General features: G+C 39.7%; 1 protein-coding gene across 1 annotated transcript in view; it reads left to right on the top strand.

The window, feature by feature from the left end:
* Cntnap2 (contactin associated protein 2) overlaps positions 1 to 14,661 on the top strand; it is a 2,252,040-nt gene that overhangs the window by 1,935,515 nt on the left and 301,864 nt on the right. Inside the window, exon 17 of the mRNA XM_085840650.1 lies at positions 4,404 to 4,622. Within this exon, the coding sequence (XP_085696776.1) occupies positions 4,404 to 4,622 (219 nt within the window). The remainder of the gene's footprint in view (positions 1 to 4,403; positions 4,623 to 14,661) is intronic.

The raw sequence follows: 14,661 nt of genomic DNA, 5'->3' as shown, positions 1-14,661 counted from the left end.
AGATTGTAAGCAAGATCTAGCATTCCAGATGTGAACTAGCCAAAGTTTGCAGCATCGTGTAGAGAATGATTCTGTTGGAAGAAGTGGAGTTGGGGTGGGGCTATGCAGCCCTTGTGACATCCAGTAGTGGTCCAAATAAAAGATGCTGGCCATCATCATTTCCTGAATAACTCACAGACCCTAATGTTCAATAAAGATGATGAAGATGAATAAAATAATTTTTGAAGCTCTCTTAAGGCAGTAGGTTCTCCACAGTAACATTTCCTGGGGAATTTTTAGTAACACCAGTGTCTAGTCTAGGCACGGGAGTATCTAAAGTACCGATATAGAATATAATTACATCATTTCTTCCTTCTCTTTCTTCCCTTATACTTTTCCCATGTCTTCTCCTCCAACTCCTCCTATATCACACACACACACCTACACACACCCCAAATCCCTCTTATTTTCATGGCCTCTTCAATGATTACTATTGTGTTTTGAGGGGGTTGATTATGTGTACACACACACTTGCATACCACCTCATGAGTCCAGTTTGTGTTGCTTCTACATACATGACACCAGGGCTGATGATTTGGTATTGGATAACCAATTAGAGGGCTCATCCCTGAGGAGAGCTATCTCTACCACTCTTGGCATGCCTTCTCTGACTACAGCTCCTTGTCTAGAAGTGGAGCCTCATGAGATGTCTGTTGGTGTTACTGTTTTGTTTTGTTTTGTTTATTGGATATTTTCTCTATTTATATTTCACATGTTATCTCCTTTCCTGGTTCATATATACACACACACCAGAAACCCCCTATCCTGTCCCTACTCCCCTGCTTCTATGAGGGTATTCCCCTACCAGTCACCCACTCCCGCCTCCTGGCCCTCGAATTCCCCTACACTGGGGCATCAAGCCTTCACAGGACCAAGGGCCTCTCCTCCCACTGATGCCTGACAAGGCTATCCTTTCCTACATGTGTGACTGGAGCCATGGGTCCCCCTATGTGTACTCCTTAGTTGGTGGCTTAGTCCCTGAGAGCTCTGGGGGGTGGGGGTGTCTGGTTGGTGGATACTGTTGTTCTTCCTATGGGGTTGCAAACCTCTTCAGTTCCTTCAGTCCTTTCTCTAACTCCTCCATTAGGGATCCCATGTTCAGTCAAATGGTTGGCTGAGAGAATCCACCTCTGTATTTGTAAGGCTCTGACAGAGCCTTTCAGGAAACAGCTATATCAGGTTTCTTTCAGCAAGCACTTCTTTTTTTTTTTAATATTTTTATTACATATTTTCCTCAATTACATTTCCAATGCTATCCCAAAAGTCCCCCATAGCGCCCCCCACTTCCCTACCCACCCATTCCCATTCTTTTGGCCCTGGCATTCCCCTATATTGGGGCATATAAAGTTTGCAAGTCCAATGGGCCTCTCTTTCCAGTGATGGCCGACTAGGCCATCTTTCGATACATATGCAGCTAGAGACAAGAGCTCCGGGGTTCTGGTTAGTACATCATGTTGTTCCAACAATAGGGTTGCAGATCCCTTTAGCTCCTTGGGTACTTTCTCTAGCTTCTCCATTGGGAGCCCTGTGATACATCCAATAGCTGACTGTGAACATCCACTCCTGTGTTTGCTAGGCCCCGGCATCGTCTCACAAGAGACAGCTATATTTGGGTCCTTTCAGCAAAATCTTGCTAGTGTATGCAATGGTGTCAGCGTTTAGAAGCTGATTATGGGATGGATCCTTAGCATCCAGAATAGTGTCTGAGTTTGGTGACTGTATATGGGATATATACCTAGGAGGGGCAGGCACTGAATGGCCTTTCATTCAGTCCCTGATCACACATTATCTCAATATTTGCTCCCATGAGTATTTTGTTCCACTTTCTAAGAAGGACTGAAGCACCCACACTTTGGTCTTTCTTCTTCTTGAGCTTCATGTGGTCTCTAAATTGTAACTTGGGTATTCTGAGCTTTTGGGCTGATATCCAGTTATCATTGAGTGCATATCAATGTGTGTTCTTTTGTGATTAGGTTACCTCACTCAGGATGCTATTTTCTGGTTCCATCCATTTACCTAAGAATTTCATGAATTCATTGTTTTTAATAGCTGAGTAGTACTCCATTGTGGAAAAGTGCCAGATTTTCTGTATCCATTCCTCTGTTGAAGGACCTCTGGGTTCTTTCTAGCTTCTGACTATTATAAATAAGGCTATGAACATAGTGGAACATGTATCCTTGTTATATGTTGGAGCATCTTTTGGGTATGTGCCCAGGAGTAGTATAGCTGGGTCCTCAGGTAACACTATGTCCCATTTTCTAAGGAACTGTCAGACTGATTTCTAGAGAGGTTGTACCAGCTTGCAATCCCACCAACAATGGAGGAGTGTTTCTCTTTCTTCACATCCTCGCCAGCATCTGCTGTCACCTGAGTTTTTTATCTTAGCCATTCTGACTGGTGTGAGGTGGAATCTCAGGGTTGTTTTGATTTGCATTTCCCTGATGACTAAAGATATTGAACATTTCTTTAGGTGCTTCTTGGCCATTTGCTATTCCTCAGTTGAGAATTCTTTGTTTAGCTTTGTACCCCATTTTTAATAGGGTTATTTGGTTCTCTAGAGTCTAACTTTTGAGTTCTTTGTATATATTGGATATTAGCCCTCTATAAGATGTAGAATTGGTAAAGATCATTTCCCAATCTGTTGGCTGTCTTTTTGCTCTATTGACAGTATCCTTTGCCTTACAGAAGCTTTGCAATTTTATGAGGTCCCATTTGTCGATTCTTGATCTTAGAGCATAAGCCGTTGGTGTTCTGTTCAGGAATTTTCCCCCTGTGCCCATGTGTTTAAAGCTCTCCCCACTTTCTTCTCTATAAGTTTCAGTGTATCTAGTTTTATGTGTAAGTTTCAGTGTATCTAGTTTTATGTGGAGGCTCTTCATCTACTTGGACTTAAGCTTTGTACAAGTAGGTAAGAATGGATTGATTTGCATTCTTCTACATGCTGACCTCCAGTTGAATCAGCACCATTTGTTGAAAATGCTGTCTTTTTTCCACTGAATATTTTTAGCTCCTTTGTCAAAGATCAAGTGACCATAGCTATATGGGTTCATTTCTGGGTCTTCCACTGATCTTTCTAGCTGTCTCTGTACCAATACCATATAGTTTTATCATTATTAATCTGTAATACAGCTTGAGGTCAGGAATGGTGATTCCCCCATTATTGAGGATATTTTTTATTATTCTCAATAATAAAAAGTTCTTTTATTATTGAGAATAGTTTTCACTATCCTGGGTTGTATTTTTGTTTTGTTTTTTGTTATTCCAAATGAATTTGCAAATTGCTCTCTCAAAGTCTATGAAGAATTGATTGCTTTTGGCACAATCGACATTTTTTTCCATATTAATCCTACCAATCCATGAGCATGGGATATCTTTCCATCTTCTGAGATCTTCTTCGATTTCTTTCTTCAGAGACTAAGAGTTCTTGTGTTACACCAAGGTATGTAATATTATTTGTGATTATTGTGAAGGGTATCGTTTCCCTAATTTCTTTCTCAGCCTGTCTATCCTTTGAATAGAGGAAGGATACTGATTTGTTTGAGTTAATTTTATATTGTTAAGCAGCCATATTGTTATGGTATCATAATTCCCCTGCCATTTCTAGAAGACATAATTTTACTGCAGACCTTTGGGTACTCTGACTCTTACAGTCTTTCTGCTCCTTTTTCTTCAATGTTCTCTGAGTCTTAGGTGTAAGAGTGTGTTTTAGATGTATCAACTGGGGCTGGACATATTATCACTAGTTACTCTCTATATTTTGACCCGATGTGGTTTTCTGTGATGTCTCCGTGTGCTGAAAATCAAAGCTTCTTTGATGAGGGTTGAGAACTATACTTATCTATAGGTTTAAGGATAAGTATTTAGAATGGAGTTAAGATTTATTCTGGTATAGTAAAATAGCAGCTGTAAATTCTCCTGTAATATCTATGACATCCCTACCCCTGGGTAGTTTGCTAAGTTTCCACTACCAGGTATGATTTCTCCCCTGTTATACAGGACTTAAATTCAATTAGGATGCTGTTAGTTACCACTAAGATATGAGTGCCACTATTGCACCTTTAGCAACAAGAATATCTTATTGCCAACTTTCCTGGGCTTCAGTTTTCTTCTCTGGAGTTGATGGTGGTAACTTCTTAGAAGTTTTCTAGGAATTAAATGAAGAAATTAAATGAATGCATGCACATAGACACTCCATCCTCAAGAGAATTATTTTTCTTCTTCTTGGTTACTGACAATAATGAATTCGTGTTTATCTTTCCCCCATTGGCTTTGGCATTGAGCTGTGTAACTTCCCTCTACAACCGACTGTTATTTGGTAACTGGGAGAAATACTCATGTATCTTTCATGCTTCATGCTCCTACAGCTGCCACAGAAGTGTCCTTTTCATTTGATGTTGGAAATGGGCCAGTGGAGATCGTGGTGAGGTCACCTTCTCCTCTCAATGATGACCAGTGGCATCGGGTCACCGCAGAGAGGAATGTCAAACAGGCCAGTCTCCAGGTGGATCGCCTGCCCCAGCAAATCCGAAAAGCCCCGACTGAAGGTCATACCCGCCTGGAACTCTACAGTCAGCTGTTTGTTGGTGAGTGAATCAAAAGACAATCATGATTTATCTCCTCTCTGTTGGTTTTAGGGAACTTCACGTGGAAAAAACAAACAACCTGTGGAGAAATAGAGGCCCTCCTCACAATAACAGTCTAGGCCCCATTTCTTCTCTAAGACAGACATAAAGAACTTATGAATGGAAGGGGAGGAAGGAGGAGGGAAGGAGGGAAGGAAGGAGGGAAGGAAGGAGGGAAGGAAGGAAGGAGGGAAGGAAGGAAGGAAGGAAGGAAGGAAGGAAGGAAGGAAGGAAGGAAGGAAGGGAAAGCTGAAAGGCTCTATAAGCTCAAGTATACTTGAAATGATAGAGAAAGGGAAAGAGGAAAGTAAGGAGAGAAAAAGAAAATAAGCCACATTCAAATTTGCCTTAAAAGATAAATAGGAATTCATATTTTTCTTTGCACAGTGATCTAAACAGAAAAGAATGAAGATTTCACCTGATATAGTATCCCTCTAAATGGAAAAGAGGTTGATGATTAACACAAAAGAAAAAAAAACCCACCTATGAAAAAACTGGATCCAGATACAAAGGCTAATCTATTTCACCAGTACTTTTGCTTTAGAAAAAAAATGAGAATTTCGTACATGAATATAATGTATTTTGATCAAATCTACCTCCAATTCCTTCTCTCTAGTTTCCTTCATATCCTTCATCCCCTCTTCCTTCCCAAATCCATATGTTCTCTTTTATATCCAGTGACTCCACTTATTACTGCCAGTATCTGTAAGGATATAGGGCCATCTTCTAGAGCCAGGTAGCCTCTCGGTGCTGAATTCCTAAGGAAAACTGACTCTCCTCACAGCAGTCAACAATTTGTAATAGTTTCTCAGAAAGAAGAAGGACTTCATCACCCCCTCCTTTATCTATGGCCTTATCTTATGTAGATATTATATATACAGTTACAGTCACTGGGAGTTCATATGTGCAAGTGAACTGTTGTTTCTGCAAAATACTACTCCACTGGAGTCATCCACTGCCTCTGACTCTTTATCCACCCACCCTTTTATAATGGTCCCTGAACCAAAATTTCTACTTTTAACACTCTCCAGATTAACTTAAAATTATTTCAAGATAATAATTATTCATATGGCTAGTTGCATTTTTTATATTTTCTTCTAATACTATTTATAATTTTGAAAATTAGCAACATCCCCTTAGTTGTATAAAAACAAACTGAAAGACTTGGTGGATATGAACCATCTTAGACTCCCTCTCTGGGTTTCTGAGAGTTCATTGATCAATTCTTTTACCAATGGTAACCTCCCAGCAAGAAAACATTGGTGTGACCAGGTTGCTAGTCAATTTGTCATACTTGCCTCCTGATAGTAGAGGCTTGCCAAGGGTTAGAAGGGCCAGAATACCTTCAATGTCTTTCATAGTTGTGTTCAGGTATATGGAAAATATTAGAAAGCCATTTTTAAAAGACAAAATACACTCCTTTGGTATGTTTTAGGAAGACTATAGGACAAATGTGATAAAAAGTGAGCTTTGAAAGTGATACTGTTTTGTGAATAAATCACATGAGTCAGGGGACATGGAAGGAGTAGTAGGTTTAAAAATAATCACCAGCTGTGTCACTCCTCCATATACACCTGGAGAACTCTGAATCAATATACCTATGTTTATTGTTGCACTATTCATGATAGGAAAGTTACAGAAGCAGCAGCATATATCAACAGATGGAGGGAAATGTGGCATATGTACATAGTAGAGATTTATTCAGCCATAAGAAAGAACAAAATTATGTCAGTTACAAGAAATGGATGCAATGAAGATCGTCATATTAAACAAAATACACCAGACACTGAAAGACAAATATCATGTTTTCTCTCATTTATAGATCCTATATTTTGTAAAAGTCATTTTTATAGATATTACATGAAAGTGAAAAAAATAATAAGTCTCTCTGGGGAAATGAATAGGAATAGTGGAATGAAGCATGACAGAGAAAGGAAAGAGTGGAGGTGAGCATAGTCCAAGTGTGTGATAGAGTTCAAGAAACCTATCACTATCTACAGGGACTACACACCAATTCTTAAAAGCCCTCAAACCCACTGGGAATCCAACACCTTCCATTTTTTCCCTTGAGTGGTGGGTGACAAATCACACATTTTCCTTTATACTTATTAAATTGTCCAATGGTTCCTACTGAACGTAGTGAATATATCTTACGTCATCAATATATCATGCCTTAGTAACCGGATCTAAGTTTCTTCATAAATTCTACCCATTCCCAGAATGCAGGACATGGTCTGCTTGGGTTACATTGTAACGGGACTCAACTTGACTCATCTTCCTGACCTTTCTCCTGGATGGAGAAGTCCAACTCTAGTTTTCTTCCTTTCTTCCCACTCATTAGAGTTGCCTAGAAGAATGCTGGAAATCTGGTAAGGTTGAAAAGTGAAAACAATGGGAATATTTACTATGAAGACATTTTAAGAAGATGACCTAAAAATAAGTCATTAGAAGAGAAAAAATGGAAGCAAAGTCTGAATTCTTCACAGTAATGAAATGCAAGGGGCAAAAGAATAAGTATCTTGCTAGAATAAAGAAAAATACAAAGAGCTAAGGAAAATGAGGAGAAGGTAATGTCTCCAGAGAAGTTTTATGAAAAAGACAGTATCAAATAATATCAATAACCATTAATTTTTTTAAAGCTAGAATCTTTTGATCTAACAATAATGAAACCATTGGTGACCTTACAAAGGGAAGTTTTCAGAAAATGAACTAATGTAATGGGTTAGCAACTTATTGTCACTTGATAACAAAAGCTAAGTCCCCAGTTCTGGTTTTTAATTTCCTGTTATCTTAGAAGTGGCCACAAAGCATATATCCCAGGCATGAGCTAGTTGAGGCAACCCAGGGAATATTTTTCTATAGTAGCTGCCCAGCCCAGGGTCAGCAGAGAGGAGCATTGTCCCCAAAAGAAGGACAAGTTTAACAGTTATACTGTCAGCAAGTTGGGCATTTGTCTCAGTTCAACTCTAATAAAAACTTCCTTTTTCAAAACAACTACCATTACATACCTATCTTTTCTTATATGTCTAGAAAAGAGTTAGATAATTTACCCCCAAGGGCCTTTCAACTTTAGATACTTATGAACATGTGATTAGCAGGGTTGGCTAAGTGGTCAGCATTCCCCATAGTGTTATGTGGTTACCAACATGGGCTTTGCATTCTACCTCTGCCAACTTTGGAGACCAACGGTAATTCATTTAATAGCTGTGTATTTGATGGGAATACAACTTCTGTATTCAATGAGGGTATTGCATATAACTTGGTGTGCAATGAGATTATTGAATATAAATTTCTCAGCAGGATACTTGGAATACAGACAATACAACTTTAATTTGAGATACTTTTCTTCATGCCCTTTGTTCTTTATCCCCTTTATTTTCCTCTTCCCTTGTGCACTTAAAAGAAACTCTTCCAACTAGAAGAGTTGGAAGTCTCTTCTCTCTCAAAACACCAACTTGGAATGTGATTATCTCTCGGTGTCTGCCCTAGCAGAGCACTCTCACGCAGTCAGTCCCTCAAGCACTTCACATACACCTACCACAGTAGCCACAGAGCAGCAAACCAGGGCCTAGGGATTTCCCCCAGTAAGCTAACAAAGCAAATAAAAGTCTACCAGAAAATTTTACCCCAGTGCCACTATATACAGCTAAGACATGGGGCAGCATCACCCATGGACTCCCAAGGGGTTCTAAGGAAAAGGAACTTTGACACCACTTAAGTCTGAAAGAGTCTGAAGGGAGTTCTTAGCTTTACACACAGAGAGGATGCCACAGAGGTCTAGTCTCCACCACTCCCCATACTAGCAAGGCCAGATTCATAGCTCCTTTTTCAAAGCAATTGAAAAAGCAAAAAAGACATGTTCTCACTTGTGAAGCTAAATATAATTGGATCCTGACATCCCCAAAGAGCTAACGCAGGTCATTTGGATGAGATAAGAATTCAGCCATGATTCTAGTCTAGCAGAAAAGTAGGAGGGGAAAAAAATAAATTAAAAGTGATGCAAGAAGAAACAGGCAGTTGCTGGTATTTCTTCTGAATAATGTAAGAAACTTTTACCCATTTTTTCAACACAAAATAAGGAGTTGGCACATAACATCTCAGCTTGGCCTGGCAGATATATTTATACTATATGAGAACTAGAGTCTCAACCAGGCCTGGTGTTCAGACTACAACCCTGCACCAAACTCATGGGTTAGAGAAAATATACCCATACTATTATCTAAGCCTGAAGAAAGCTAGATCAGCCCAAGTTCTCTGGAACAGAGAAGTACCAGAGAGCCTGAAGCCCACACAGCTAGGACCCCAGTGACAGCTGAGGAGGAAGAAGGTATATGTTGGGCTCCAGTATGGAAGTCCAGCTCTTGGCCCTATTGACGAGTATATGCCAAAGAAGGGAGCTGAGATGCTTCTTAGGATGCAGGTCATCCTTCAGCCAGCAAGGTGCATGAGCCACAGTGGGTGACTCTTAGCAGAAGTTTGAAGAGGAAGTCAGAGATCTGAAATCTGCTTCCCAAGCTTCAGGTAGACATTGACTGCTCAGCAGCTCCTAAAGAGGAAGGTTGAGGTAACTCCCAATGTTCAGACTCAAGGCATGTAACTCAGACTTCCTCAGAAGCTAAACAGTGGCATCTTGGTGAAAGATGTGGCTCAAAGGAGCTGAGAAATCCTTCTTAGGCCTCAAGTTCTTTTGAGCTCTGTGAAGAACCCAAGTGAATATACTGTGGGAGAACAACTCTTGTGGATGCCCCTCATTCACTAACAATGTTAATCTACTGCCTTCTCTCACCTAAATGGCAGTGCAGGTTCACAGAAAAACCAAGATTCATTAAATGATTTATAAGTCAACGAAGACTGAATGCCTGGGAAAGCTCTCTGAGCTAAGCTTAGAGGGCAAGGCCATAAAACAACCCAGTTTCCACCAACTCAATAACAGGGCTTGTTTGGTCAGCTGCTCCTCAAGCATCTCCGTTCCAAATTCACAGATGATAGCTTTAGCACCATGTGAATGCCAAGTGATTGAGAGAGTAAAGAGAAAGTCAATGAAGGGGAGTGGGAGGGATTGGGCACAAGGCAGAAAGTTGGAATTCCAGTCATGAAATACACGCAAATCTGTAGATGGCCAAAATTGACATCTCTCAGACTTTAAAAGTTTACAATAAGCATATAAGATTCCATATATATATCATATATATATGGAATATATATATATAGGATATAATATATATAGGATATATATATATCCTAAATTATAGTAATTATAGTAGAATATGTCCTTATGCCCCATTTTCTGCAAGCATGCCCCCCAAAGCAACAGCATGAATGCTAGCTAGGAGGTCCTTGAAATCTCAAGGCTAAGAGCAACACACACTTTATCTTATCGAGGACTTTACAGAGTAGAAGCAATTGCTGCTTCCTGTTTCACTTATACAGAAAGAAACTAAAGCTAAAGATTAATTAACTTACCTAAGGTCACATGCCAAGTAAAAGATAGGAAGAGATTTGATTACACATAGTCTGACCAGAAATTCAGCCCTTATCCATCCATCTTGTCAAAGCAAAGATTGTACTTGGCAAAGATTCTCCAGGCAAGGGGGATTCTACAGCAGGCCATTGCAACAGGAGATAAAAGGCTGGATTCGGTCAAGGTTCAACTCCATCCCAAGGAAAGCAAGAGAAATATATTTTTGATTGATTTAATTTTGCTTTCCATTATGCTTAAAAATTCATAAACACATGTTTCAGTCTTTTAGAAGTTATGATGAGGAAGCTTGTAGGCTGAATCTGTTTGTCAACTATTCGTATTTAAAGAAAATGTGAAATTTCTCCTGTCTTCATGAGTTGGGTAATTTTGTAACTTGGAACAAGAAATCGTGGGTAAGTGAGGCTTCTGACCTCCCAGGGAGTTGAAGAGATGAGATGTCACCTTCACTGATGTTTATATTTCAAAGAATGGCTCCCAGAGGAAGCTATTCTTGGGTTGCAAAACTCCCTCCAAAGGCTTTTTTTTTTAAGATTCACAGGGCAAAAGGATAGGAGAAAAATAAACAATTACTCCAAGATTTTTAAAGGAAACATGCTTAAATCAGAGGTCAATGGTCTAGAGTCTAGAAAAAGCCTGTCTCTAATTCAGGCAAACTGAAAGATGATGAAGCCATCTAGTCAGATAATCTATTAGAGAAGTCTTCATCTAAGATAATACAGTGAGTGGCCAACTGATATTTGGTAATATGTGTCAAAGGCAGGTGCTCCCTTTAGCTTTAGACACCACAAACAAAAGCTACTCATGCTTCAGGGAAGAATCCACCCTGACCCTGCTTTGTACACCCCAACATGTATCAAAGCATTGATCTTGGCTGGTGATGGAGTCTGTAGTAAGAACTTGGGCTGGCCAAGAGCTGGAAGTCAGGCAGGATATGAAACAGCCCTGGAAAGTATTATCTGGACTACAAAATCTCAGTAGGAAAAGGCCAAGGCAGACAGAAGATCACAGTCAGCCAGATAGATGGTTTAGCAAGAGAACTTCATGCAAAATTATTTTTTCTTCCTTTTTCCTGATGAGACTCCTCACATGAAGCAGTATGATACAGAAATATGCTCTTCCTTCCCTACCTTCCTGCTTCTCCTTCTCCTTTTTTTCTCCCCTTTCTTATCTCTTATCATTAAAGCCCTTACAAAGATTGCCTAAGTTAACATGGATCTAAGGTCTGCATCACATACTTCTGCTCTCTTGCCTCCTTGGAATATTTGCTTCTCATGGATTCCATCACCCTGTACTCTCTCACTTTTCTTCTTGCTCATTAGCTACCACTTTAGTATCTGCTGCATTTTCTTTTTTTTTTTTTCATTAGGAGTTATTTTATTATTTTTTTTTGATTTTTAATATTTTTATTACATATTTTCCTCAATTACATTTCCAATGCTATCCCACAAGTCCCCCATAGTGCCCCCCACTTCCCTACCCACCCATTCCCATTCTTTTGGCCCTGGCATTCCCCTATATTGGGGCATATAAAGTTTGCAAGTCCAATGGGACTCTCTTTCCATTGATGGCTGACTAGGCCATCTTTCGATACATATGCAGCTAGAGACAAGAGCTCCGGGGTTCTGGTTAGTACATCATGTTGTTCCAACAATAGGGTTGCAGATCCCTTTAGCTCCTTGGGTACTTTCTCTAGCTTCTCCATTGGGAGCCCTGTGATACATCCAATAGCTGACTGTGAACATCCACTCCTGTGTTTGCTAGGCCCCGGCATCGTCTCACAAGAGACAGCTATATTTGGGTCCTTTCAGCAAAATCTTGCTAGTGTATGCAATGGTGTCAGCGTTTAGAAGCTGATTATGGGACGGATCCCTGGATACAGCAGTCTCTAAATGGTCCATCCTTTCATCACAGCTACGAACTTTGTCTCTGTAACTCCTTCCCTGGGTGTTTTGTTCCCAATTCTATGAAGGTGCACAGTGTCCACACTTTGGTCTTCATTCTTCTTGAGTTTCATGCGTTTATCAAATTGTATCTTATATCTTGGGTATCCTAAGTTTTGGGCTAATATCCACTTATCAATGAATACATATTGTATGAGTTCTTTTGTGATTGTGTTACTACACTCAAGATGATGCCCTCCAGGTCCATCCATTTGGCTAGGAATTTCATAAATTCATTCTTTTTAATAGCTGAGTAGTACTCCATTGTGTAAATGTACCATAATTTCTGTATCCATTCCTCTGTTGAGGGACATCTGGGTTCTTTCCAACTTCTGGCTATTATAAATAGGGCTGCTATGAACATAGTGGAGCATGTGTCCTTTTTACCGGTTGGGACATCTTCTGGATATATGCCCAGGAGAGGTATTGCTGGATCCTCCGGTAGTACTATGTCCAATTTTCTGAGGAACCGCCAGACTGATTTCCAGAGTGGTTGTACAAGCTTGCAATCCCACCAACAATGGAGGAGTGTTCCTCTTTCTCCACATCCTCGCCAGCATCTGCTGTCACCTGAATTTTTGATCTTAGCCATTCTGACTGGTGTGAGGTGGAATCTCAGGGTTGTTTTGATTTGCATTTCCCTGATGATTAAGGATGTTGAACATTTTTTCAGGTGCTTCTCTGCCATTCGGTATTCCTCAGGTGAGAATTCTTTGTTCAGTTCTGAGCCCCATTTTTTAATGGGGTTATTTGACTTTCTGGAGTCCACCTTCTTGAGTTCTTTATATATATTGGATATTAGTCCCTTATCTGATTTAGGATAGGTGAAGATCCTTTCCCAATCTGTTGGTGGTTTTTTTGTCTTATTGATGGTGTCTTTAGCCTTGCAGAAGCTTTGTAGTTTCATGAGGTCCCACTTGTCAATTCTCGATCTTACAGCACAAGCCATTACTGTTCTATTCAGGAATTTTTCCCCTGTGCCCATATCTTCAAGGCTTTTCCCCACTTTCTCCTCTATAAGTTTCAGTGTCTCTGGTTTTATGTGAAGTTCCTTGATCCACTTAGACTTGACCTTAGTACAAGGAGATAGGAATGGATCGATTCGCATTCTTCTACATGTTAACAACCAGTTGTGCCAGCACCATTTGTTGAAAATGTTGTCTTTCTTCCACTGGATGTTTTTAGCTCCCTTGTCGAAGATCAAGTGACCATAGGTGTGTGGGTTCATTTCTGGGTCTTCAATTCTATTCCATTGGTCTATTTGTCTGTCACTATACCAGTACCATGCAGTTTTTATCACAATTGCTCTGTAGTAGAGCTTTAGGTCCGGCATGGTGATTCCACCAGAGGTTCTTTTATCCTTGAGAAGAGTTTTTGCTATCCTAGGTTTTTTGTTATTCCAGATGAATTTGCAGATTGCACTTTCTAATTCGTTGAAGAATTGATTTGGAATTTTGATGGGGATTGCATTGAATCTGTAGATTGCTTTTGGCAAGATAGCCATTTTTACAATGTTGATCCTGCCAATCCATGAGCATGGGAGATCTTTCCATCTTCTGAGATCTTCTATAATTTCTTTCTTCAGAGACTTGAAGTTTTTATTATACAGATCTTTCACTTCCTTAGTTAGAGTCACGCCAAGATATTTTATATTATTTGTGACTATTGAGAAGGGTGTTGTTTCCCTAATTTCTTTCTCAGCCTGTTTATTCTTTGTGTAGAGAAAGGCCATTGATTTGTTTGAGTTAATTTTATATCCAGCTACTTCACCGAAGCTGTTTATCAGGCTTAGGAGTTCTCTGGTGGAATTTTTAGGGTCACTTATATATACTATCATATCATCTGCAAAAAGTGATATTTTGACTTCATCTTTTCCAATTTGTATCCCTTTGATCTCCTTTTGTTGTCGAATTGCTCTGGCTAGGACTTCAAGTACAATGTTGAATAGGTATGGAGAAAGTGGACAGCCTTGTCTAGTCCCTGATTTTAGAGGGATTGCTTCAAGCTTCTGACCATTTACTTTGATGTTGGCTACTGGTTTGCTGTAGATTGCTTTTATCATGTTTAGGTATGGGCCTTGAATTCCTGATCTTTCCAAGACTTTTATCATGAATGGGTGTTGGATCTTATCAAATGCTTTTTCCGCATCTAACGAGATGACCATGTGGTTTTTGTCTTTGAGTTTGTTTATATACTGGATTACGTTGATGGATTTCCGTATATTGAACCATCCCTGCATCCCTGGGATGAAACCTACTGGGTCAGGATGGATGATTGTTTTGATGTGTTCTTGGATTCGGTTAGCAAGAACTTTCTTGAGGATTTTTGCATCAATATTCATAAGGGATATTGGTCTGAAGTTTTCTATCTTTGTTGGGTCTTTTTGTGGTTTAGGTATCAGAGTAATTGTGGCTTCATAGAATGAGTTGGGTAGAGTACCTTCTGTTTCTATTTTGTGGAATAGTTTGTGAAGAACTGGGATTAGATCTTCTTTGAAGGTCTGATAGAACTCTGCACTAAACCCATCTGGTCCTGGGCTTTTTTTAGTTGGGAGACTATTAATGACTGCTTCTATTTC

The sequence above is a fragment of the Mus caroli genome, unplaced genomic scaffold (assembly GCF_978045245.1).
Source record: "Mus caroli unplaced genomic scaffold, Mus_caroli_1 scaffold_7, whole genome shotgun sequence".
Classification (NCBI taxonomy): Eukaryota; Metazoa; Chordata; class Mammalia; order Rodentia; family Muridae; genus Mus; species Mus caroli.
The sequence above is the reverse complement of the archived record's forward strand: the minus strand, read 5'-3'. Positions and strand labels throughout refer to the sequence as shown.